The sequence below is a fragment of the Lethenteron reissneri genome, chromosome 17 (genome assembly GCF_015708825.2).
Source record: "Lethenteron reissneri isolate LAM-NWPU_2019-01 chromosome 17, ASM1570882v1, whole genome shotgun sequence".
Lineage (NCBI taxonomy): Eukaryota > Metazoa > Chordata > Hyperoartia > Petromyzontiformes > Petromyzontidae > Lethenteron > Lethenteron reissneri.
Window position 1 is genome coordinate 8,448,786 of NC_083795.1, and position 25,491 is coordinate 8,474,276.

At 39.1% G+C, this 25,491-nt stretch overlaps 1 protein-coding gene across 7 annotated transcripts; it reads left to right on the top strand.

Moving 5' to 3' along the window:
* The first annotated feature begins 230 nt into the window (after window positions 1-230).
* On the top strand, window positions 231-25,248 carry DCTN1 (dynactin subunit 1). 7 transcript variants are annotated; one of them, XM_061553029.1, is made up of 31 exons: window positions 231-349; window positions 2,791-3,030; window positions 3,677-3,758; window positions 4,075-4,106; window positions 5,679-5,699; window positions 7,601-7,630; window positions 8,594-8,614; window positions 12,900-13,106; window positions 13,400-13,597; window positions 14,243-14,447; window positions 15,285-15,363; window positions 15,840-15,999; window positions 16,106-16,210; window positions 16,465-16,656; window positions 17,182-17,301; window positions 17,723-17,875; window positions 17,995-18,155; window positions 18,515-18,683; window positions 19,023-19,091; window positions 19,258-19,320; window positions 19,438-19,587; window positions 20,068-20,229; window positions 20,348-20,479; window positions 20,573-20,701; window positions 20,872-21,014; window positions 21,188-21,354; window positions 22,108-22,241; window positions 22,431-22,629; window positions 23,262-23,359; window positions 23,593-23,682; window positions 24,207-25,248. In XM_061553029.1, the coding sequence occupies exons 2-31, from the start codon at window positions 2,809-2,811 to the stop codon at window positions 24,342-24,344; spliced, it is 3,831 nt and encodes a 1,276-aa protein (XP_061409013.1). In that variant the 5' UTR covers window positions 231-349; window positions 2,791-2,808; the 3' UTR covers window positions 24,345-25,248. The 7 variants fall into 7 exon arrangements, with proteins under 7 accessions (XP_061409013.1, XP_061409007.1, XP_061409008.1 ...); XM_061553023.1 differs by lacking the exon at window positions 231-349 and adding an exon at window positions 2,108-2,124; XM_061553024.1 differs by lacking the exon at window positions 231-349 and adding an exon at window positions 2,108-2,124 and having other exon boundaries at window positions 8,597-8,614.
* The last annotated feature ends 243 nt before the right edge of the window (window positions 25,249-25,491 follow it).

A 25,491-nucleotide genomic window follows, 5' to 3' on the forward strand; every position in this document is an offset into this window, starting at 1 on the left:
CCCCCCCCTCCCTCGCCCCCCCCTCCCTCGCCCCCCCCCCCCCTCCCTCGCCCCCCCCCCCCCTCCCTCGCCCCCCCCCCCCTCCCTCGCCCCCCCCCCCTCCCTCGCCCCCCCCCCTCCCTCGCCCCCCCCCCTCCCTCGCCCCCCCCCCCTCCCTCGCCCCCCCCCCCCTCCCTCGCCCCCCCCCCTCCCTCGCCCCCCCCCCTCCCTCGCCCCCCCCCCTCCCTCGCCCCCCCCCCTCCCTCGCCCCCTTCCGGCCAAACGGCGCCGGTGAGAGAGCTGCTCCAACCGCGGCCTGCAGACGCGCGCCGCACGAACCCACTTGCTCACGTCGCGCCGTCTACGCGAGGTGAGTTTCGCGCGTTTATGTTTAATGCGCTTAAAGTCGAAAAGCGTCGAGGCTCTTTGAGACACGCGAGAGAACGCGGCGACCGCGATCGCCGCCGACGGTGTTTACGTTGCCGGCTCGGTGTTGGCCGAGGCGGTCTGTGGGCGTCGACCGTCCTTGCCTAGATTCTCTACCCGGCGAACGACGCCGGTCGCCGCGGGGTTTCTATCCCCAGCGCGCCGTTACTGACGCGGCCTGCGTGTAACGTGAGAGGGTGAGTGTGTTTGCGCATGAATTAAAGGTAGCGTTTTAAATGTGTATTTTTGTTATATTTGTTGCGTTGTCATGCTCGGGATTGTGTCGTGTTGTACATTTTCCTCTCCACACTTGGCTTAAGTGTAAGAGATGAGTGATTGGAATGGCAGGGCCTCAAATGCCTCAGCTGACATATCTAAGGCAGTTACTCGCCTATACGGAACCGTTGATTGTATATACATTTAATGCGCTGTATTGCTCTTTTTGTTTCTTTGAATTGTTATTTGTAACCACTGTTCATAATCGCATGTCGTGGCTGCTTTTAGACGTGTAATTCCGATTGTATTATTTATAGCAGTGGCAATGCTCCTTACAGTGCAGTATTTAGTATTCTTGTTTAACCACATTGCAGTTTTTGTTATTTAAACGCCAATTCAACAATACAATGCATGCAGTATTCCATCACAGGTACTATATTCTTAACGTGTGTATATTCTAAATACGCTTTGAGGTTTGTTTATATCTACATTTAATGTCGCATTACTCAGAAGTGTTTTCAACCCTCAAACCAAAGTATAATTACTGTACAACTAATGCAATGTATACTTAACGTTTTACTTTCTTTATTCCACGTGCGTTTAAGGATTTGATTGCATATAATGTGTGATTCTACGTTAATCTACATAATTATGCCAGTCCGTGCAAGTATGAGATTCCGTCATATGACGTGTGCAAACTCTTTCTTAAATTTATTAATTCGGTATACTATGGTCGATATATACATTAACATTCTCTCTCTGTGGTTGTATGAAAAAACTTGAGTATTTGTTTGCATCTTAATCCATTGTGGGTAAGGTGTATTATGCATGCATCCAGTGTGCATTAAACATAGGTAGGTTCGGCAATTTGTTCCATTCATCATCCATGATCAATCCACTGCTGGATAAAGGCCTGCAATCCTGCGATGCATAAGTCTACCTAGCACTTGCACACCAGCTGATTTCATTGCTCCGTCGATGTAGATGTGCCTTCAGTTACATTCTGGATTGTAGATTATACGTAGAATCAAGACAGGAACCGTATGCGTAATCCACCTACGTGACGTGGGAGTGGGGTACGCCGTGCCATAGGTGCATTTTTTGCGCACACGTCACCCCCATTGCCTCCCGCCACCACTAGGCGGCAACACTGACCTTTCAGACCATGAAAATCAGGAACCTAATAATCACTTCTATGTAATATATGTGTCGGTTTCCAGCGTCTGTACAGAGACATCCCCCTGGCTCAAGCGCCAAATAGCAATGCTAGCTTTAGCCACAAGCTTCTTTCTGCTGAGACTGCAGTACTACACAGCACCATCCATTTGACAGTTCGCGAGATTGGGAATAGCCTCATAGTTTTGGACTTGTAAGGAACGCGTCCAAGGTTACTACTGTTCGCTAGCATTTTGTGCCACTTATTTATCCGATCAATCAGTCGTAGAATAAGCAATGTCTCGGGTCAGTACTTCATCCAGTGCTAGGAAGCACGTGTACTCCAAGGTAAGTGCTTAAAACATGTTCTTGTGGAGGTTTGTAAGTGTTAAGTTGTTGCTGTGTTTTAAACTATGGATACATTTATACTGTGTAATAAAGGCACAGTACTTTCAGCTGTGCTCGCACCTGTATTCAAATGTAGTCCTGTAGGGTAATTGCATTACATTTGTGATGATGCTTGCAAATTGTACGTTATACAAACGGTGAATATCATACATATGTAATCATCCAAAAGGCAATTTAGAATAAAATGGTTTTACGTGTTTAAATCACGAAGAAATGTCCATTTCACTGCAGCTTTGTAAATGCTTTGGAATCTGAAGCCTAAGTAGTAGATTTACTTTTTATTTTTCTTGAATCCATTTGTAGAAACTGACATTTAAAAATGTGGATTTTAACGTGACATACTGCTCATATGACTTCATCTACAAATCATATTCAATGAACACAGCATACAGTAGTTCATTCCATCTTCATCATCAGTCATTGTCTATCCACTGCTGGATAAAGACCTCCCCATGCCATCACCATCCCTCACGGTCCAGTGTCGTTACGATCCAACTAATTCCTGCACATGAACTATATAACCATCATCAGTTAAATAACCATCATCAGTTAATTTAATATTAGCATTTGAAAACACGGTGTCTAATTGCAGTGTTTTGTATGCAGTCTACCCCTCTTAGCAAGATGACATCAGAAGGGAAGCCACTGAAGGTGGGCTCGCGTGTGGAAGTGATCGGAAAGGGCCAGATTGGGACCGTGGCATATGTGGGGGCCACCATGTTTGCCACGGGCAAATGGGTTGGTGTCATCCTGGACGAGGCTAAAGGCAAGAATGACGGCACGGTTCAGGGCAAGCGTTACTTCACCTGCGAGGACAACCACGGCATCTTCGTGCGACAGTCGCAGGTTAAGTTTCCTTCGTTTTCACCGTACTAAAATGTTTAGATGCTGGTGTAGTTCAGGCATTTTTGCAACAGGGGAGATGGTTTGAGTTGCCTTATAAAGGCTTCTGTGTTGCCTGTCACACACTTTTCATGTGATGAGCAACATTTCACAATGGACTGCTTTGTTGTTTATTTTATGAATTCATTTTTTTATTTGTATATAATAAATGAGTACTATGTCTAATGTGGAGCGTGAAGGTTATGTTGTATGCTTTCCATTGGTATTACAAAGCTTAATGCAATGCACATTTTATGGAATATTTGTACTTTACAGTCGCATTGATGCAGGGTGCAGAACTGTGGGTTTGTGGTTAAGTTGTCCAATGTGCAGTGTATTCGAGATAAGTAGCAAACAAAAAGCAAACTCTTTCCCAACTTTGATTGCTCCACAGGAATTGTACAATTTATAACACCTGCACTGCATGTAGTGTTCCACAAGTCAACGATTAGCTCTTAAGCTTGGAAATTGTTAGATTGTTCATTAATCATTGTACAAATATGCTTTTAAAGCCTCCAAATATAAGTATGCAATCATCGTGGTATGTTTACATGTGGTGGTCGATGGAAATATTTTTGTGGATTGACAAACATTCTGTATTTTCTTCAAGATTCAACTGGTTGAGGATGGAGGAGACACTTCTTCCCCAGAAACCCCTGAACCAGTTGCTCCTGCTAAAATCCCAAAGAAAGGTAAGGGAACTGCAGAATATGGTTGTTTGCAGATGTGTAAGATGTGGATAATCGTGACTAGATCATCCTTGTGGTTTTTAAACAAGTTATTTTATTTGCATGAAACAAACCACCTGCTTTTCAGGATAATTGGTTTGGAGATTTTTTTTATTGACCATTAAAAAAAATGCACATATAACTTTTCCTTTAAACAAATAAAAACGGGTTTATTTAAATTTATAAGTATATCCAGAAAGTTTTAAAAGTTACAGTTTTCCAAAAGATGTCAGCTTATAATGCAGTGTTTTAGTTGAGTGTTGTGTATATTGTTTTGCAGAAGTCTCTGAAACACCAAAATCAAGTAAATTGGTGAGTGACTTTTAATATTCGAATAAACACATCTATCATCCATTTCTAATGAGATGTTTTTGATTGTTTTTCTTTATTTTAATAGTACACTGCTGTTACTTTCGAAGTGTCAAGTACTCAACACGTTTGTGTTTTTCATTTCCTTTTTCACCAATCTAATAAAGGGATTTATTGCACTTCATTATTTTATTGATTCCTGAGCACTTTATGCATTTTACTAATAACCGATGAACGTTTAACAAGACAACTTTCAAAAACATATTACTCTTGTTCGCATGTATCAGGCCATTGTCTATGACCGACCAGCTGGTTTAGTAAACACTCACGAAACCAAACTCTTTTGCTATGAATGTGTCCACTGTACACCCTGGACACATTTGCAAACGAGATGTTTCATCTCAACGTATTATCCAGGTGAATATTCAAATACAATACAATGCACGCATGCATGTTCAGTGAACATTCTTCCAATTCGTTTTGGAGAAAGGTTGGATTGTTGCTTTTCTTTTACAGGTAAGTTCAACAAACTTTGTGTAAACAATACAGCTGTTTTGTCACTGGAGGGATTTGCGCGCATTGGAAACTTCTTATTTTCTGATCCTTTTTCACCATTCATAAGGCTGGAGTACTATTAGTAAATAATTTGGTGATCCTGCGTTGGCAGTGGTGCGCAAGCACAGATAACAAACAACACATTCGTTAATAACACTGCCTTCAACAGAAAAATGTATAGCAGGTAACGTTTTTGACAATTGCCCTTCTTCATAGCACATGGAGACACCAGCGGGGTAGTGCATACTAGTTGTAGACTGCACGAGACACCATGGGCCTTGATTATATTTTTAAATTTCGATTTAAAGCTTTCGTGACTGCAGGGATTCATCTTCTTGGTTCTTTCGGTAAAGTCACGTAGAAGGGAAGTAATAAAATAATAAAAATAAAACATAATAAAATTATTCTCACGACGTTTCGGCCACAGGTCACAGGTCCGTCGAGGCGACAGAGTCGCCTCGACAGACCTGGTTTTCACCTGAGGACGGCTGCTTGTGTTGTGGCCGAAACGTCGTGAGAATAATTTTATTATGTTTTATTTTTATTATTTAATATTTTAAAAATTCTCATCAGTTCCTTTGGGGTATAGTGCAGTCTCCAACTATTATTCACTAAATTTTGGCCTCTCTTTGTGCGATGATGAAGAGCCATCATTGCCTAAATCGCCACCAATTATATGCAGTATGTTCCTTTTAAGGCAGCGCTCTTGACGAATGTTACGTTTTTTGCAGTACCATTAGTGTTCGCTTGGTGGTGTACGTGTGCAACTGCTGTATCTCAGCATATCTGCAATGAAAGGAGATGCTTGCCTTTGGAAAACGGAATATTTTGTATGCATTTCAGTACAATTAATTGGGCAGTTTTACTTCATATAATAAGACGAAAGTGAGTAGTGAAGTGATGTATTCAATATTTAAAATAGCATGTGTACATTAACTGTAACATTTTTTGCCAGGGATCTTTTATTCAAATTTGTCAATTTTTCTAACCCTTTGCTTTCGTATACTATTTGACTTCAAGAGGGCAGCAAAACCCAAAAAGGTGGTTTTCCTAAATCGTTGTAATGCACTTATATATCTCGTGCTGCACTTTTATTTACTCCTGATAAATGTTTGTTTTTTAAGAGATTCATTGCCAAATCATTTTTTACACCACTACCTCTGCTGACAGGCTGTTACTACCACCACTGCTTCTGTTCCCACCTTCGTTCAAGTGTAACCCTTGTATCTAATTTTTGATTAGATGTGGATTGCATTAAATATTTCAATTTGTTTTACATCAAATGTAAGGAGTCAAACCAATGATGAGATTTTCAAGTTATGCTTAGCAACTGAAATTCACTTTCTTTAACACGTTTCTCACAGAAATAAAGGTCAGTTTGAATTGTGCAACAGTAGTAGTGTGTATGTGCTGTTGGAGTGAATAATATTGAAGAATTACGTGAGAACACTTTTACTTCTCAATGCTGTATAAGCAGTTTTAAATCATCACATAAATGTATATTTCTCTTTCCTTGCTGGAAAACTATGCAACAAAATTGTTTTTTTTCAAAAGCACTGATTATTGGAAAGTTGTAGCTGCAAACAGAATATATTGAAACACGAAAAATGTTTGCGGCCATTTGTTTTTGCCACTTTGCAAATAATGGTTAAATGTTACATCATAATTAATCATAACGGAAATTTTAATTTGGGATTTAAAAAAGTAAAATTGCTATAAAGAATAAAAAAATAAAAATTATGCATAAAATTCATAGACTTTAAAAAACATTTCTTGAATTATTGTTTTAATCAGCAAGTACCATACATGCGGTAATGGCATGTCAGCAGAGATAGGTTTATTATGCACAGGCTGCGCTTTTGACTCATCCTTAAAACTGCTTAGTTTGCCTCAATATAATTGCCACATTTCCACCTCCCTGCATTCCTCTTCATCGTACAGTACTTGCCTTTTCTGTATTATCGTTACAGCACACTGCACAATGCTTTGTAATGTGCATTGAATGGGCTTTTATTGTCTCCGTGATATATATTTTTTCAAACCATAGCATGTGCGCTGCTCAGCGTGGTCCTAATTGTGTTGTTGTCTCTTAAGCGCGCAGCTGTTGAGCTGTGCAGCGTGATATTGGTCGTAACACCGCTCATAAAAATCTAATGATTGCAAAAAATAGTGTAAACCTATTCTGAAAATCTGTTTAGATTTGTAACATTACTGCCATTGGCAAATGCTGTAAATTGCTTCGGGTGGTTTAAGAGGAACCTCAAATGGATTATGATGATCGTTCTCATGGAAACCTGGCTAGGCAGTGGGATGGAATTAAAATGGCAGCGCAGTGACTACGAATCTGGGATAGACTGTATGCTGCACAAGAACGGGCACGTCTGTAGAAAGGGAGATTTTAGCACAGTGCAACGTTTTCTTTGTCGAAATCAAATACTGCCAACGATGTGTTGGCTATTATGAGCTGATGGGCATTGCGTGTGTCAAGTGTAGCTTTAACAACAAAAAAGCCTTTTCTGACGACGTTTTCTGATAGGCGTTTTAAAAAATACTGACGTCATGTGAAGCCAACCCAATGTCAGTGGACTAATGCTTTTTAGCATAATGTTGTTCCCTGCCTATTGTATAACGTCTCGGGAGCAGCGAGTGAGTGCTAAGTGTTCCTCGGTCTTAGCTGTAGCCGGACCCCCTCAGGGGGCCTTATTCAGAGAGCGTATGTGGTGACCCTTTGCAGCAGCAGCAGCAGCATAAATAGACGGACCCTTGTTTCTCCAGGCACACACACCAAGCTTCTAGCTGATTTTTAGAGCTGGTGCAAGAAAGTGAACGACAGATCGAAATTTAAAAAAATATTGTCTCTGGAGCAAGTCTGTGCTAGGGAGAGCTTTCTGTTTATTTTTTAAAATATATCTTTCTTAACCATTCTGTCTCCTTCACAAAAGACAATGAAGCAGGCTGCTACAGGGAGAAAGGTATTGATGGGTTCTATTCACTGTTTGCATCGTGCATGAAAGCCTTTCCTCTCATGAGTGTTTTTGTTGTCGTGCTTATCTGATTATTTTAAAACCCTGCAGCACATAATTACAGTGTAATTGCAAATTAAGGCATTTTAGTGTTTACAAGAGCAAATGTGCTTTCCATTAGTTTTGTTGCTATGTTCTTATTTTTGACATTTCTAAGACCTAAAAAGCATTTGTAAAACGAAATTGCTAAAGTATTCGGTTTTTCATAGCTGGGGTATAGCATTTCAAAGATTGTGTTGTTAGTCGTCAAAATAGTAGAACATTTTTATTTACTAAATACTTTGTTCATAAAACACTGCCTTACATGTCTGTGTCTCTGTGGATTAAATTGGCGTGGTTCACATCTAAATTAGGTGTTGGCAAATAGGTTTCCATAGCTATTGCGAAAACCTCGATAATTATAATTAGAGGCCATTAACCTCTGCTGTGCTTAGTTAAAAAAAAGAAAGTCATTAGCACATTTACATACACTTGTATGTGTTTGCAAGTGTTATAGTTTATTGTAAGTAATGCAATGCATCTGCCTGCAAGTATTGTATAATGTATAATAGCATTCATTTCCTACATGGTATGTACCTGTAATGCGCCAATTCTTCGAGTTTGTGAAACGCAGCAAGAGAAATTGTACGGTGTAAAAATGAACCAGAAGTTTCAAAGTTTATACTAGGAGAGTTCATTGAGATGGTAGCACATTTGAAGTTCTTGATGAATATATAATTAGTATTTTTTATCGGCAGTTTGGTGTCGAACAGCTGATTGGTAATCATGAATGTATGCCTTGTCTTACAAGTGTACGTTATCTGTGAGTACTTATAGTTTTTTTATTTTATGATCAGCGTTGTCACTACAACTGATATCCTTGTATGTTATAACGTTTCTGATGATGTCTTTGCATGCTGCTTGCCTGCTAAGCAGGTCACAAGGCGGCCCAAGGTGAGCGTATGATTACTTATACCAACAATATCCCTTTGGCGTTGTAAAATAAGTGCTGGTGCCGCCACGGAAATGCCACGGATGTCAGGCCATACTTTTGGTTATATTGGTTTTTAACACGTAGGCTTTCGCGACCAATGTTATTCATAATCAACGTTTTTGGGTTTAGATCGCGTTATTTATAAATGTGTCGTAACCCTCCACCACCCGACACGGCCAATCAGTAAAAAAGTGTCACCATTCTGGCGAATTGCCCGATGATGCTGGATGCAATTACCAGCGAAACGTCGTATTTAAATTGTAGATGTTGTGGTTTCACGCTTCAACACACCGGTGGGCTAAAGCAGTGAACTATTTGTCTTTTGTCAACGTGACACTTTTTTGCTGATTGGCCGTGTCGGGTGGTGGAGGGTTACGACACATTTATAAATAACGCGATCTAAACCCAAAAATGTTGATTATGAATATATTGGTTTTGTTTTGAGGAAGCATTTCCCCTTCACATATGATGAGCAGTAACTGTAGAAGAAAACGTATTGCTTATAGATTTCAGATTTTCCTTGAATTGATTTTGGACATGTGTCTGTATATTTCTTACAATTAATGATTTGCACTGGCTATTGTCCATTGCGTCTCTCAGAGGTTCACTGTCATCGTATACGATTCATTATCTCTTGTCACATAAGCCATACTTCTGATGCACCATATGCCAAGCGAGAATGTGTTACCTCATGTGTTCAATGACGTTTAAGCGCTGAGGACTCATCCCCATACTTTCTGACTTTACTTTCTCCTCTTTGTTCACTTTTCACGTCCGTTTTACATGCATGCATGCGTGCATTTTAATTCACAACACGTTTTGATACGGTACGAATGTGAACCTGTATTCTAAACATATCATTGTTCAAGGAGTATGAAGAAAGTGGTCTTCAAAAGGCAATAGGGGTATTGTGCCAATTCACTATGAATACTACTGAGCAGATATACACATTTTTGTTTGTTTAAATGGATATAATTGAAACGAATTTGCATATAATACGCGTATATTCGATAAACAAAGTTTTGGTAAAGCTAAGTTTGCATTTATTAGAATTACTTTAAACAGCAAAAAAATAAGTTAATAAATAAATGCACTAAAATGAATACATTTAACAATCTACGGTACTATATAAATAACAATATGTAATAAGATATGGATTGAGTGTTGTGCATCGCAATGTTTCTTTGATTTATGTCCGTTTTTTTATTTTAATGCTGTACACTATAAAATATATTAAGTTGTCTTTGTTTATAATACGAATGATAAGTTATTAAGTGTTCATAGTATGAAATGGTAAGTTAAGAAGGCTGGGAACGCATTATCATAGTACTAATGTTATAAAATATCGAATATACGAACAAAGCTTCAGGAACGCATCGAGTTCAAATATCGATATATGACTATACGTGACAGTTTTTTTTATGATGCTTGTGTACTGAACATTGTGGGGGGTTTTTTTGCATTTAGTTTGTTCTTCACTCATGTCATATACCTTATGTTCTTCACAAAATACATGTACTTATTTTATGTTTCTTTGCAATTTCTTCCTTCTTTAAAAGATGTAACATTCTGTATAATCCTGAGTAATCGGTGGGATGGAATGGTGGCACAATGGTTAACACGCTGCGCTATGAAACTGGAAAACTAAGTTTGATTTCCATCCGCTGCAAACATCGGTGGCGAGTGACATCAGAACCGATCCTGGGTTGACCCCTTTACCAACCTGCAGTGAACCGTGTGGTGCAGTATGGTCAAACAGTCAAACAGTACCATTGACCAACATGGTGTGGCAAGGTCTTCATCCAGCAGAGGATTGACAAAGGCCTGTAAAATAAATGCTGCTTAAAAGGTTTCCTAATTATTTATAACAAATTTAATAAAGTATTAAGTCTATGAAAGACATGACATATATAATCATTTCAATTAAGCTAAAAGTATGATTGCTCATACTGGGGAGTAACCATTGTCACATTTCCACTGGCTACTCTTGATTGTAATAAATTATTCACTTACCTTATGCGTTGTGGTAACATAAGCTTTCACGCTTATTATTGATCTATCGTTTCAGAGAAAAAAATCGGGTTTTTTAGAACAATAAATCTGTTATACCACTTAGCATTGTGCTGTTCCTCACAAAGGTTCATGATATAGTTATTTTTTTTTAAAGCAACATAAACCAAACAATGTTCTACATGCAATATTAGTACAACTGATGTTTAGTGATTATTCGATGTCACTTGTCGAGTATTTACATATTTGACTGATTTGGTTTTTCAAATAATTGATTTGAATAGCCAACCTGCGCACATGGAAAACACTGGCAATGTATATCGGGTGTTACAGTGCAGATCACTTGTCTCCACCGTGCTCTTCTCATTCCACTGCTAGTTGCCACATTTATTGGTGACCATTACTCATCAACATCAGCCACTTCGAGATGAAGGCTTGCCCAAGTAATCGCTATCTTTCACGGTCTCCTGATGTATTCATCAAGCCAACTAGCTCCTGCACACAAGCTGCTTTTATTGTTCCACCTCTGTGATGGTCATACTCTCGCGCGCGTGTACCCTCCCTTTGTCTGCTAACTCATCGTCGGTCTTGACGATCAGCGATGTGTTTTGCCCAAGCCCACTTTTCTTAACAGTTGATATGATGTCTATAATTTGTGTTTGTTTTCTCTCTTATCCATGTGTTCCTCCTTTGTCTCAGTGTAATTCCAAGCACCGACCTTTCCATGATCAATTGTGCACTTTGCAGCTTCCGTTCTATTTTCTTTGTCGGTGTCCATGTTTATGATTCAATGTCACAGCGGGTACAATAGGCTGATAAATACTGATGTGATGAAAGTAGGCAAAGGCCTCATTTTGTGTAACATATACGTTTAAAATATTGAAACATTAAGTATCTAATTTTGGAACAATATTGACACCTTCGTTCAATGGGGTATATTACATTGCAGTGTTTGCATTTATTCAAGATTGAATAATAATTTTAACTTTATTATCTTTTGTGCACATACACTTAATTGCAAATTATAAACGGCTCCAAATTAATATATTCGTTTTTATTTTGGCATAATGTCTACAATGTCTTTACTGCACATTAACACGAATATTAGTAACGTACTGGCATACTGGGAGAAGTTCACTGATTTGCTGTATTTCATACTGAGTTGTACATCTTTTCGCGACCTATGTTTTCTCTTTTCTTTATGGCTCTTTGCCGCTTCAGGCAGATGCGGTAAGTGCTGAACCACTGCTTCCCTTCATGTTTGAATTCAGCTTGGTTTCTCCATGCATTACATTATATCCACTTGTTCTAACTCAAGGCCATTTATATTTGAGTGCGTGACACTGACAAATGCATATTGTTTATGTAGTTATTAACTTTGATAAGTATTACCTACCATTATAATCATCTACACTCATTTCCTTATTTCCATGACATGTAAGGATGATGAGGAAATGTACACATTTGTAAAATTCTCAAAGGCATTATTATGTGTGTGTACCCAGTGAAGCCTCACCGAGTCTCATGATTATTTTTCAATAGGGCTCAATGATTGTGGTATATATTACTATTGAGTAAGTTGCAGGTCATTTATCAACTTTGGACCATGACGCCGGCACACAATGGCCTACCCTTGCAAATGATGTCACAAGAAGCGGACACCACGTATTTTAATGGTTAATATACCTGCAGTAATAACCATGGCTGCAGTAATAAACATCAACAAGCGGCAAAAGCACTCCTGCTAGGCCAGCAATTATCAATATTTTATTAACACAATACTCATGCTGAATACATTGTACAGACACGTATTTCAATTTACTCCACTGCATCGTGTTACTGACTCCAATTGACAATGCATTCCTATATATTAACAAAAATTATGGCTTTGAGTGTCACACAATCATTGCCCTTTCCTGATTTGAATTCAGCTATTGCAGAAACACTATCACATAAGTACATTTTTCTAACGTATTCATCTATATTACAGGAACCTTATACATCTGGTCATATTCACGATTGTGCCACCTCTTAGTAACCTTCAGGAGAATTACCCATAATTACTAAACCACAAAATCTGCCTCTTATCAAATATTGTCTCACAGTAGATGTAATGGTTACTTTGCTTGGGGACTTAATCCACAATGCAAACATTTTCAAGTCTGTATTGAATAAGAGGAAGAGACTGCTGTGAGCTTAGATTAATGTCAAGCTTTTATGCTCCCTCAACTGCAGCCGAGCCGTATCTCGGGAATGTCAGCCTCCTCGGCAAGCGGGGCAGCCTCAGCAACGCCTTCGGCGTCCGCCTCTGCATCGGGTGGAGAGATGAGCAGCAGTGAGCCCAGCACCCCGGCACAGACTCCACTTGCTGCCCCCGTCGTACCTGTGCCAACCACGCCACTCAACATGCCGGTCGCCTCCCACGTCCTGTCCCCTAGCAAGGTACTGAAGGATTAATACTTGTCATGCAAAATAGATTTTCTCGGTGCATCATACACGTTTGTCATTCTCCTTATGCCAGAAGAAAATACTGTTCTTCCTATAAATGTAGACCCAACTTTATTTGTTCTTTTGTTGTGATCTAAATCAACATTGAGTTTGACAGAAGTATGGTAAACTTAATATATAAAACATATATTTTAATACAGGTCTGTACGTGATAGTGATCGACGGATGATGTTAAAATTGTTTGCATACATGAAACGGAATGCATATTACCGTCATATATTATTTAGGAGGAGGAGAGTCTGCGGCTACAGGTGAAGGACCTGGATGAGAAGCTTGAGACGCTGAAGGTAAAGCGCAATGAGGACAAGGCAAAGCTCAAGGAGCTGGAGAAATATAAAATTCAGATGGAACAGCTGCAGGAGTGGAAGAGCAGAATGCAAGACCAGCAGGCTGATCTACAGAAGCAGCTAAAGGAAGCGAAGCGGGTGAGCAAGAGGCATTAATGTTGTGTTCATTACCATCACAAATCGTGGGTTGTTTAAATATGGTACACAATGTTCTTTTTACTTTACCCACATCCATATTGGAGGATAAAGATCGTTCCAGTGTTTTATTTATTTATAGCCTGTGTCATATTTACTATAGAAGCATATATAAATGTCTATGTTCGTATTGACTTGTTAAAAAAAAAATACAGTGTTGGAAATGTTAGGTTTAAACAAAAATAAATGTAAAGTGTGTAATTGAAAACTAATATTGCTTTTAGGTAAGTAAATAACTGTTTATGACCATACAAACGAGAATGTGTCCAATCTCATCAAATCAGGGTTGCTAAGTAGAGTTGAAACTGGATCATGCACAGACGTTTTAATACCATCGGCTGTCATCGGCAGCTGTGAGGCTGTGCTACAGATGTGGGCAGCAGATGGCACTGCAACAATATCCTTTGTTGTGATGTGCTTTTATGCTCCAAAAATTCACCAATCCCCACTGACCCAACAACCATGGTGAGGGAGATTAAAATAACACCCATGATCACCACAGCGTGGCGATACCCTCATCTAGCAGTGGGTTGAGAAGAGGAGTGCGCATGTGCAAATTAACTGCATCTGGTATTTGTATGCGAGTAGGAGGCCAAGGAGGTGATTGAGGCAAAGGAGCGGTACATGGAGGAGATGGCCGATGTGTCGGACGCAATAGAAATGGCCACGCTCGACAAGGAGATGGCCGAAGAGAAGTCTGAATCCCTACAGCAGGAAGTGGAGAACCTCAAGGAGAAGGTTGAGGAGCTCAGCATGGACCTGGAGATCCTCAAGCACGAGATTGAGGAGAAAGGTTCCGTGGTCTTTCTGTACAACACTCTAAGGGAGACTGTAAACACTGTACTCCTGTGTTTATCGGTCTCATACAGGCCCCGAAGACAGTGATTATAGCCCTACAATGTGTATAGCACTACAATTGTTTAGCAATATTCAGAGCTTGACCATTTGGCCCATTATAGTTGGTGAAGACTGAGTATATTTTCACAAATAGTAATGATTAAGAAGATTTGCCAAAATAAGTCTGGCCTTAAGTGCACCAATTCACATGTTTGTATTATTTTAATATGAAACTAATATGTAAATAATTATGTTTAATATTTAATTTTGTCAGCAGTTAATGAAATATTTGTTCAAATACCAATGAAAACTGCTTATACCATTACAAAATTTTTTTATTGGAACGTGTATAGTTCTAAAAAAGCACTAACCCTGCGGCTCGTGCTTTAAAAATAGAGAAATATTTGAGACCTTTTAAGTGCTTGGTTTTATTTTGTTTAGCTTATTGCTGTTATTGTGTCATTTTTTACAAGCATACTTCTTAAGCGTTAACATGCCATAGGTCATCCTCCTAGAATTGTTTGTGCCATAGCTCATCCTCCTAGAATTGTTTGTGCATTAACGTAATTCTATATCGTGCTTTTATGTTCGTCTATTTTACACTTAACATGTGCAAACGAGGTTATAAAAATCTATTATTCTTTAAAGATTGAAACAAATCTACTTTTAAGTGTTTTTTTTGGTTCAGTGTTAAATATCCATTGTGTATTTCATATGTAAAAAAATTGGAGATATAGCATATAACCTAGCTTTATGACTCAAACATGTCTTTCTATGTGCTATTCATGTTCAGGAAGTGATGGGGCAGCTTCAAGTTATCATGTTAAACAACTGGAAGAGCAAAATGCCAGGCTTAAAGAGGCCCTGGTCAGGTAATTGAGCTTTAGATATATGCCGTGTGTAAAACAAAAGAAAATTTCAGTAAAATTTCATCTGTAACATTTTTATTTGCAAATTGTGTGTCATGTATGTGTTTATTGGTATGTTTGTATATGGATTAGTTGTATGAAAAAGTGAGTTGACTACGTGCGGTGCGAAATAAGTTCAACATACATCTGTATTGCAAAGCCATGGTTAATTTTTATATTGATATTCAATATTTAATGATATGCATTTGTTCATGCATTCTGTTTGATCTTGTATGCATTTATCATGTGCGGCATATATTGATTGAAATATTTTCGAGGTCAAATTTGTATTCACTTGACTTAGAAATTATGCTGTTTATGAACTATACTTTAACACTTAAATGTTCGTCATAGCTTCAGTAGCTGACGAAGGCGCGCTAGCTTGTGGAACATTTTCAGAGCTTCATGTGCACATAACCAACTGCTTCTGTGCTTGGCAGGATGCGTGACCTCTCTACATCAGAGAAGCAGGAGTACCTAAAACAGCAGAAGCATATGGAGAAGAAGAACTCGGAGCTGGACACTCTGCGTGCACAGAAAGAGAAGCTGCAGGCTGAGCTGCAGCAGGCAGAGGGCATCATTGATGAGCTGAAGGAGCAGGTGGCTGCACTCTCTACATATCCGCAAATCCTCTCGGGATTATGCTGGTAATTGTGGCGCATGCATGGACCCACATGAATGTAAAATGTTTGGCTTTTGTGTTTAGGTTGATGCAGCTCTCGGGGCTGAAGACATGGTGGAAACCCTGACGGAGCGAAACCTGAATCTGGAGGAGAAAGTCCGAGAGCTGATGGAAAATGTTAACGATTTGGTTCGTAAAGCACTTTGTGTTAAAACGCTGATAAATGGAAAAGATTAAATGCTTCATGATTTCATTTTTATGTTGTGCTCATTAGAGGGTTTCAATCGGTCTTGCATCAGCACAAATGGATACACACAAATGGTACACACAAATGCCCTTAAGTATGTAAGCAGGTACATTATATTTGCTGTGGTGCTGTGCCTTTTGTGCACTGTGCTAAATTTTCTTTGCTTTCCATGCCTTTGTAAAATGCATCTCTGCAGGAGGCCATCAACGACATGAACGACGAGCTGCAGGAAAATTGCCGGGAAACAGAACTGGAACTGCGGGAGCAGCTCGATATGGCAAATGCTCGTGTGCGGGAGGCAGAGAAGCGTGTGGATGCAGCGCAAGAGATGGTGGCAGACTATCAGCAAACCATGCAGAAGTACAGGCAGCTTACCGCGCACTTGGAGGTACAGCCCAGCCAAAGTCTTCTCTGTCGTAGCTGTAGTCATTCAAACCAAGCTAATAGCTATTCTATATGCAAGACATTTAAAAACATTGGAAACAGCTTCTGAGTCAAAAGGCCTAATATTGTATGGGGTCAGCTGCTCAGAATTAGTTTTCTCATTGCTTCAATCTTGCGCCTCTTCTCTCGTCACATCCACTGTCGTCATCTCAGGGCACTGCATCCTTCCAACTCACCCTCTGTCTCTTGCCCTGCACAGAATTGCATCTTCATTATCTCTTCTCAGCACATGCCAACCTACATATAAGCCTCCTTACCACCTTATGAATATTACTTACCCTGCTAAGGCTTTAACATACGTATATAATTTTTCTCATTTGAATAAAAAACATTTGTTTCACAAAGTTGTCCTTTTCTTTCTGCAATACTCTGTATACTGTCTGAATAATATTTGTCTATGAACTTAACCTTTTCTCAAATATCAAATGGATGCTTTTCTCCATGAGCAGATGTGTTTCTGTGTCTCTAGGACGTGAACCGCGAGTTGATGAGTCAACAGGAAGCATCTGCGGAGAGAGAGCAGACGGCTCCCCCTCCAGAGATGTTTGATTTCAAAATCAAGTTTGCAGAGACCAAAGCTCATGCTAAGGTAAATTTTTAAACGTATACATGTAAACTGTATGCTGATGTATTTATTAATTAGCACTTATTTTATCCACGAATAAATTACCTTGGTATAAAAGTGCCACACTAGGCAACTTGATTGCTCAAATCCAACCTTAACGTTTCTAAACATTGTCAAATAATGCCACAAAAATGTGTGGAGATTATGTAACTGATAATGTATTCGATGAATATAGGCTATTCCATCGTAGTCTGTTTCCAAAATTATTGCCACCTTTGGAAGGTAATCTAGTCAAAACATTACCATATTCTGCCACGGTACTATTTCTCATAAAACAGATCCCTCTGTGTCCAATCTGCAGAAAGGCAATACTTGACATACGGGTTGTGATTTTACAAACATATCTATACACACAACTCATACCTGCTCTCAATTGCTTTATCAGGCCATCGACATGGACCTGAGAAAGATGGAGGTGCAGCAGGCCAACCGGCACGTGTCCCTCATGACGTCATTCATGCCAGACTCCTTCCTGCGTCGTGGCGGGGACCACGACTGCCTGCTCGTGCTGCTACTTGTTCCCAGGCTCATCTGCAAAGTAACAACATTTGTACAGACACCGGGATGCTACATGTTGTTTATGGATATGAATATATGCATAGAAAACTACCAATGGTCTTGTGAAACGTCTCTGACGTATATCTGTCATGCGTGCAGGCCGAGTTGATCAGTAAGCAAGCGCAAGAGAAGTACGAGCTGAATGAAGAGGCGATGAAGTCTGCAAATCTGCGTGGGGCACAGGGCGAGCAGCTGAGCTTTACGGGTGGTCTCGTCTACTCGCTCAGCCTTCTGCAGACCATCCTGCACAAATACGAAACGTACTTGTTTTAACTGTCGTTGGCTGTCTACCTCAACTTTACACTGCACACAGCAGCAACATGAGCAGCGTTAACGGTCCTCCGTTTCACATGATTGTGTTCATCTTCTTGGTTCTTTCGGTAAAGTCACGTAGAAGGGAAGTAATAAAATAATAAAAATTATTAAATAATAAAAATTATTTTTCTTATTTTATTACTTCCCTTCTACGTGACTTTACCGAAAGAACCATAAAAATAATTTTTATTATTTTATTACTTCCCTTCTACGTGACTTTACCGAAAGAACCAAGAAGATGAATCCCTGCAGTCACGAAAGCTTTAAATCGAAAAATGATTGTTCGCTATTTCCTCTATGACAGGGCATTGAGCCAGTGCAGCGTGGAGACATACGTGAAGGTCGGAAGCCTGTACCCGGAGATGAGTGTGCACGAGCGCTCGCTTGACTTCCTCATTGAGCTGCTGCGTAATGATCGTCTGGATGAAACTGTTAATGTGGAGCCTCTCACCAAGGCGATCAAATACTACCAAGTAAGCATTAGCTTTGGTGCCCTAAACAAGGCTTGTTTTTATGACTTTCATTTGTATTTAGAAACTGATTGGATTGGATTCTTTGTCGTTTTATTTGTCATTTAATCTTCATTCCTTTTGGATAATAATATGTTGAAAATGTTTATTTGGCTGTGATGTATATTATTTAATATGCTTAATGACTTTCAGTTGTATTTATAAACAGATTGGATGGTATTCTTTGTCGTTTTATTTGTCATTTAATCTTTATTCCTTTTGGATAATAATATGTTGAATATGTTTATTTGGCTGTGATGTATATTATTTAATATGCTTAATGACATGTTTTTTTTGTATTAGCATCTGTACAGCATTCATCTTTCTGAGAAAGCAGAGGATTGTACGATTCAGCTTGCCGACCACATTAGGGTAAATATTAACCAGCTTATTTTTTTAGATTCTGAAATTTTTAAGGGGAAAAAAAGTTGTATTGAATGTAAATGACCTGCATTATATAATGTTAATTCACAGACGTTTTAAAAAAAAATGTTTTAAAGAAACTGGATTCGAGACTTATTCTGTATTTTGTGCTCAGGTGTCACAGAGTGCCCTGGACTGCATGGCAGTGGAGGTGGGCAGGTTAAGGTCATTCTTGCAGGTGGGCATGACAACATTTTTCCAGAAAGGACTTTTCTACATGTTTAACATATTACATACTATTGGTCATAATGCACTGAGTTGAGAACCTATTGACACTTGTTCATTACACCAACAGACTGGCCAAGAAGGAAGTACATTTGCATTGCTTCTGAAAGACCTGGAGACCTCCACCAGTGATGTGCGGCAATTCTGTAAGAAGGTCCGCCGCCGCATGCCAGGGACAGATGCCCCAGGAATCCCAACTGCACTCTCTTATGGAACACAGGTACGTCCCTCGATCGCGCTACTAAATTCTTTGCAAACAATAAATGTCGAGCATATGCATAGATTCTCTAATGCTTTCCAAACATGTGTTTATACTTGTAAGTATTGTATTTTACGAATTGTTCATCCCATTGTATTTGACATGTGATGTTGCAAAATAACAACATTAACTTTAATGGAGAGTTGAGCGTGCTCATGATATGATGTCATTGTCTTGGCTGATTTTTCTTTTTACCGGCAAGTTTTGTGTCATTTGCTAATTTTTTACAGTATAAGTTTCTAATAGCATCACAAATTTTAATGCAAATACTAATTTTAACTAAAATGTGTATTTGCATTGGATCATCTTCATGAGAGATATTGTGACCCCATGTTACAGACAGATAATCTATGAATGTTTACAACCTTAGTTGGAAAGTGTAGAAAAAAGGCTGTTTTACGTCTCTTTGCACAAGTTTGAATTTGAGTTTTATCATCTCAGGTCGCCGAGGGATTGCTGGATTGTCGTAAGCACCTGAGCTGGGTGGTGGCTTCGCTACAGGAGATTGCAGCTGTTTCTGCACAGATGATTGCTCCACTCACAGAGAATGAGGGCTTAAATTCAGCCAGGCTGGAAGAGCTGGCCTTCAAGGCTTCAGAGCAGGTTTGCCCACAGCCCTCTTCACAGAAAGCAGGAACACTATAAAGAGTAGCATGGTGAATACTGAATATTTTTTATATCTTAAAATAACGTATTATTTAATCAATTACGTCTGTTGCAGATATATGCAGGGCAGAACTTGAGTCCATATGAGTGCATACGTCAGTCCTGTAACGTGGTGATTGTCACCATGAACAAGCTGGCCACAGCCATGCAGGAGGGAGAGTACGATGCTGAAAAACATCAGAACAAGGTAGAGAACTTGCATTTCATTTAATTAATAGCATAGCTTTTTTAGTTTTTTTGTATAATCTAATCTTTGTTTGCATATTCCTCCATTGTTCAGCCTGCAAATCCTGTGGAACTCAGAGCTGTTGCCCTTAAGGCAGAGATAATGGATGCCGAAGGCCTGGGCCTTAAACTTGAGGACAGGGAAACTGTCATCAAAGAGCTGAAGAAATCCCTAAAGATCAAGGTAATATGAGGTTGATTTGTAAATGTGATTATAATGTAACATGTTTAAGAGCCCAAACATTAGCAAGGTTGGCTACGTATAGTGTAAAAGAAGTTCTACATATGTACAAATGTAAATTGTTTAAGGAAGCGTGACTGTGATTTAACACAAGTGTGCCTACCTACCAACAGGGAGAGGAACTGAGTGAAGCCAATGTGCGCCTGAGTCTTTTGGAGAAGAAGCTGGACAGTGCGTCGAAGGATGCTGATGAGAGGGTCGAGAAGATCCAGACCAAACTGGACGATATCACTGCTCTCCTTAAGAAAAAAGAAAAGTATGGCTATAGATCTATCATAAACTCTGATTCACTTTGTTTGCTGTTGTGCAATCTAGTAATATGGTGTTTTTATGTTAATACACAATAATATATGCAGATGGTACATTTCTAAGATGCAGTCAAAAGCAATGTTGCTGTGAGATGGATTTTTTTCTTACATTTTTGTTCAGGGAGTTTGAGGAAACAATGGATGCCCTGCAAGCTGACATTGACCAGCTGGAATCCGAAAAGGTGGAGCTGAAACAGAGGCTCGCCAACATGCCTCGGCGCTCCGTGGAGGGACTGCGTGGTGCTCAGACATCAGGGATCGCCTCTATTGTTACTGGCATAGCCACAGGTATATAATGCTGCTTGTGTCTCCCTCGGTGTAGTATGTTCTCACCATTGTTTGGGCAATAGGAAAGTGAATTGTTGGAGGCTAATTGGGAAAAAATACAGGAGAAATATTGAGAGAAATAAAATATCTCATGAATTACAAAGTTGAAAGATTATTTTGATGATTGAAAAAAATCTGATTCACTAATTTGACCTGATTTTATTGTGCTAACAGCTTCAACAATTTTTTTTCAACTTTTGAGCCCAGCATTTCCACTAATTTATACCATGGATTTCAGTGACATTTTGCTTTACCAATTTTTTTGTGTGCTGTCAAATGTCTCCATTATAATCACATTCATTTTACATCTGCCTTTCCCATCACCTTTATTTGCCCCTCAGATGATGAGGATGAAGGTAGAGTATATAGACTATCCTTACTTGTGAATGGTCAAGGCAATCATTTTTAGAATGTATTTTTTATTTGGTTGTTATTCCTGTCATATTCAGGTTTAATTCGCCTATTGATATTTTCTCTCAATGACTGCAGCTATGTGTGCTGTGTAATCATTTGCACAATTATGCCTGTCAAAATATTGTGCAAATTGCATTGCAAAGTATGAGTCCTGATTTTTTTGTAAGGCCATAAAAATCATGCATGATACTCCTGCATTATACATATCATACTATATACTCAAAGCTCTACAGAAGAAAAACAAGAGGGAAATATTTTTTACAAACTACTAACTTATTTGCTTATGTCGATTGTGTGTAGGTGCTTCCCCAACACAAGGTATGGGAGGTGGTTCAGGGCCTGTGCAAGTCAAGGATTCTCCTCTCCTTCTGCATCAAATTGAGGCCCTTAAAATGGCACTCAAACACCTAAAGAATGAAAACAATCGCCTTAAGGTACAATGCAATGTACTTTTTATCCAAGATCCACAAATGGAATTGCACACTTTTCATGGAAATATTGTTTTATTTTATCGCACCATAGCCAACGTATGGGCTAGAGACTAATATTTTTTAACATGCATTCTAAGAATATAATGAGAATGATACCTTTTAACTTCTGTGCATTTTAATTGTTGTCCTAAGGCTGAGAAGATGAAATCGGACCTGGCATCACTGCCTCCCTTGCGCATCCCGAAGATAACAGTTCCCTCCCAGGCTGGGGAGGAAGGTATGGTCGCTGACCCGACACTGGCCCTCAACAGGAAGACAAACCAGCTGCTCGAGTCACTGCAGCACATGTGTGTCACTGCTCGTGTGGTGGACATTTCACACCGAAAGCCAGGTGTGCCTTTTCATACCATCACTCATTCAGATGTGCATTATTTAACAATTACAATTTACAGTTCATTGTCAATCTACTAATGTTCTTGGTTCTTTCGGTAAAGTCACATAGAAGGGAAATAATAAAAGAAATAATTTTAAAAAATTATACTTTTTTTTATATCTTGTTATGTTTTATTTGTATTATAAAAAACACATAATATGATAAAATTATTTATCTTATTATGTTTTATTTTTATTATTTCCCTTCTACGTGACTTTACCGAAAGAAGATGAAATTCTTTATCTTATTATGTTTTATTTGTATTATTTTATAATTTCCCTTCCACTAATGGTTGACAATCTCTCCGTGCTGTTCGGTCATGGGGTTTGACCATAGTTTACTGCCCTCTTCAGCCCACCTTGGTAATAGGGGCATAGATTTGGGAGCAGACTGGTTGAAACATCACTCAAAACTGATGCTATTGATGTTAGCCATGAGCTTTAAAGCATAGTGCACAAACGACTGCTACACTACCTCTTTCTTACCACAACATTGGAATGTAAAAAAAATCACTTGTTTAAAAAACGTTATTTTTATATAGCAGTTACATTCAAATGGCTTGTCATATGTTGTGTTCTTATGCTGAGAAGGTATCATCCCACCGGTGGATAAAGCAAGTCCAGCTAATCAGTTGCTAGAGCAGACAGCCCGGCTGAAGCAGATGAGTGACAATGTGGAAAGACTGAAGGTATGTACATCTTGGTTACTATTTTAATGGAACTCAAGTTTGGTTGCTGAATTGATTGATATAGTAGATTTTGTTCTGGTCACCATTCATAACATTTTATTTCACAATGTATGTTATTATTAACCTTAACATTTAGATGCATGTAAAGTAACACTTTGTATGTGGCTTAAGGCTATTTAGTTCATTACCATTTCACTTAAAATGTTGACTACTTTTTGCCCGATTGCATGCAGGATGAGGTACGGCGGATGGTCATTTCCCAGCACCCTGGTGCACAGATTAAATCTGACCTCACCACTTTCCCCTCTCCAGCCTTCTCCAAGGTAAGGCTTAAATATGTATAAACTGTTTACCACCTATGAATGATTTAAGTTTGAGACATCATATTGACTGCTCAGAAAATCTGGATTGGGCAGGGCCCACACCATTAGATGGGAAAGACTCTGTGGTTGAAGCTAATGATGGAGTGGCAGCCAAAAGAAAGAACATTGTCGGGAGGTTGGCTACCACGAAGATGGAGGAGGAGGTAGATGGATTGCTGCATCGTGAGATCGAGGCAAGGTGACAGCTTTGGGAGGCTTTCATCCAGTCGTCGATCAATCAAAGGATGTTGATGCATTATTTGCTGGGTTACCTGTATTTTTTGTTATAGATTTCAATTTAGCTTTAGATGCACGTATGCTACATATCTTTTGATGGTGAGGCAAGAAATAACCTAATGCACATTTATTATGCCATTTTATTGTATATTGTGAAAATATTCTATTGCTTGATGCGTACATTTAATTGCCTATTTTATTATTTCGTCTAATTAAAGTGAGCATGTATACTGTATCCCTGTTTACAGGCAAATGCGGAGATGCAGGGAGATGCAGTATACCTTGGCAAGGTGACCATCCCATGCCCTCCTGGTCAGGGCAGAATTCACAAGCTTACTCTGCTTCCCAGCCAACTGCAACAGCTCCACACACGCCTCATCTCCTAGAGCTTCCACATGCCACAAGATCGTTCTACACTCACATTTCAAATGTGTAACTGGTTATTGTTGATAAGTTACTATATAGCACTAATGTTTTGCTCAAAATGTGAGTAATCTGAAAAAAATGTTTTTGTCTGTCACCCTGTATAAGATTGACTTTTGCAACAGTGCACAAACTATATAGAGGGAAATTAAATATGCATAAATGGTTTGTCATGTGTATTCTTGGCTTGCTGTTTGGTGGCTAATGGTGGTCATATTGATTTCAATGCGAAGTAGATATGTTGGTTATGTCTCCATTAAAGTAAGCAATACGCATTTGGAGTGCATCCGTTGCACTTGCATGTATTATTAAACATTGGTAATGCGTGCGAAAATGTTGCTTATGAAAATATAAAGTTATTAATATCAACAGAAACAAGATTTTGTGGACAGATTAGAATGCAACTTGTGTGCAAGCCTTGGACAACTTTGCAGCAGGCAGTTTTTGTAAACAATTTTGGGAGAAAATCTGAAGCTTTACATTGCCTTCAAACTGGTAGTTGTAAAGAGTATAAAGCTGCATAAAACAACACCATGACTTAATTTAATATCTTCATTTGGCAGTGCCCATTGTTTACATGTTCCACAAATTGGAGTTGCATTAGTGGGCGTTTGATTTGTAGAGATTTAATTTAAAACCTTGTGGATTGTGTAAATCGATAAGCTAAATAACATTTTTATGGAGACGTAGCCATTGCCAAATTAATGCATACAATGATGCATATCATCACATCTCACGTCATTTGGAGTAGCCGTTTACAATATTATTTTAAACGCGGACTTGATAAATGTCTCGCAATACGTTTCACCGCTTTGTGTAAACGTGTATTGACGCATAATCTTGCAAATAAACGAACACGTAATCGGATTTGCATGTTGTAATTTTTTTTGTACTGTATTGCTCGTGGTGCATTTCTACTGTTTGTGAATTTTTCCAGTTGGACCTTTTTCACCGTTGCTTTCAGCGTGCCCAAAGCTGCTGCTGTTTTAAATTTCAATCGCCTCTTGCCATGACTGAAATACGGATTAAAGTTACTTCTGACGCCCTGCCTGTTTTGTCAGTTTAAACAGTCAAAAAAGTTTTGATTTAAAGCTTTCGTGACTGCAGGGA

Excerpts from the sequence above, each read along its gene's own strand:
- DCTN1 (XM_061553029.1), top strand. The coding sequence starts at position 2,809 with ATGACATCAGAAGGGAAGCCACTGAAGGTGGGCTCGCGTGTGGAAGTG. Across the intron at positions 20,230-20,347 it reads CCTTCAAGGCTTCAGAGCAG|ATATATGCAGGGCAGAACTT; the intron begins GTTTGCCCACAG and ends CGTCTGTTGCAG. Across the intron at positions 22,630-23,261 it reads CATTTCACACCGAAAGCCAG|GTATCATCCCACCGGTGGAT; the intron begins GTGTGCCTTTTC and ends TATGCTGAGAAG.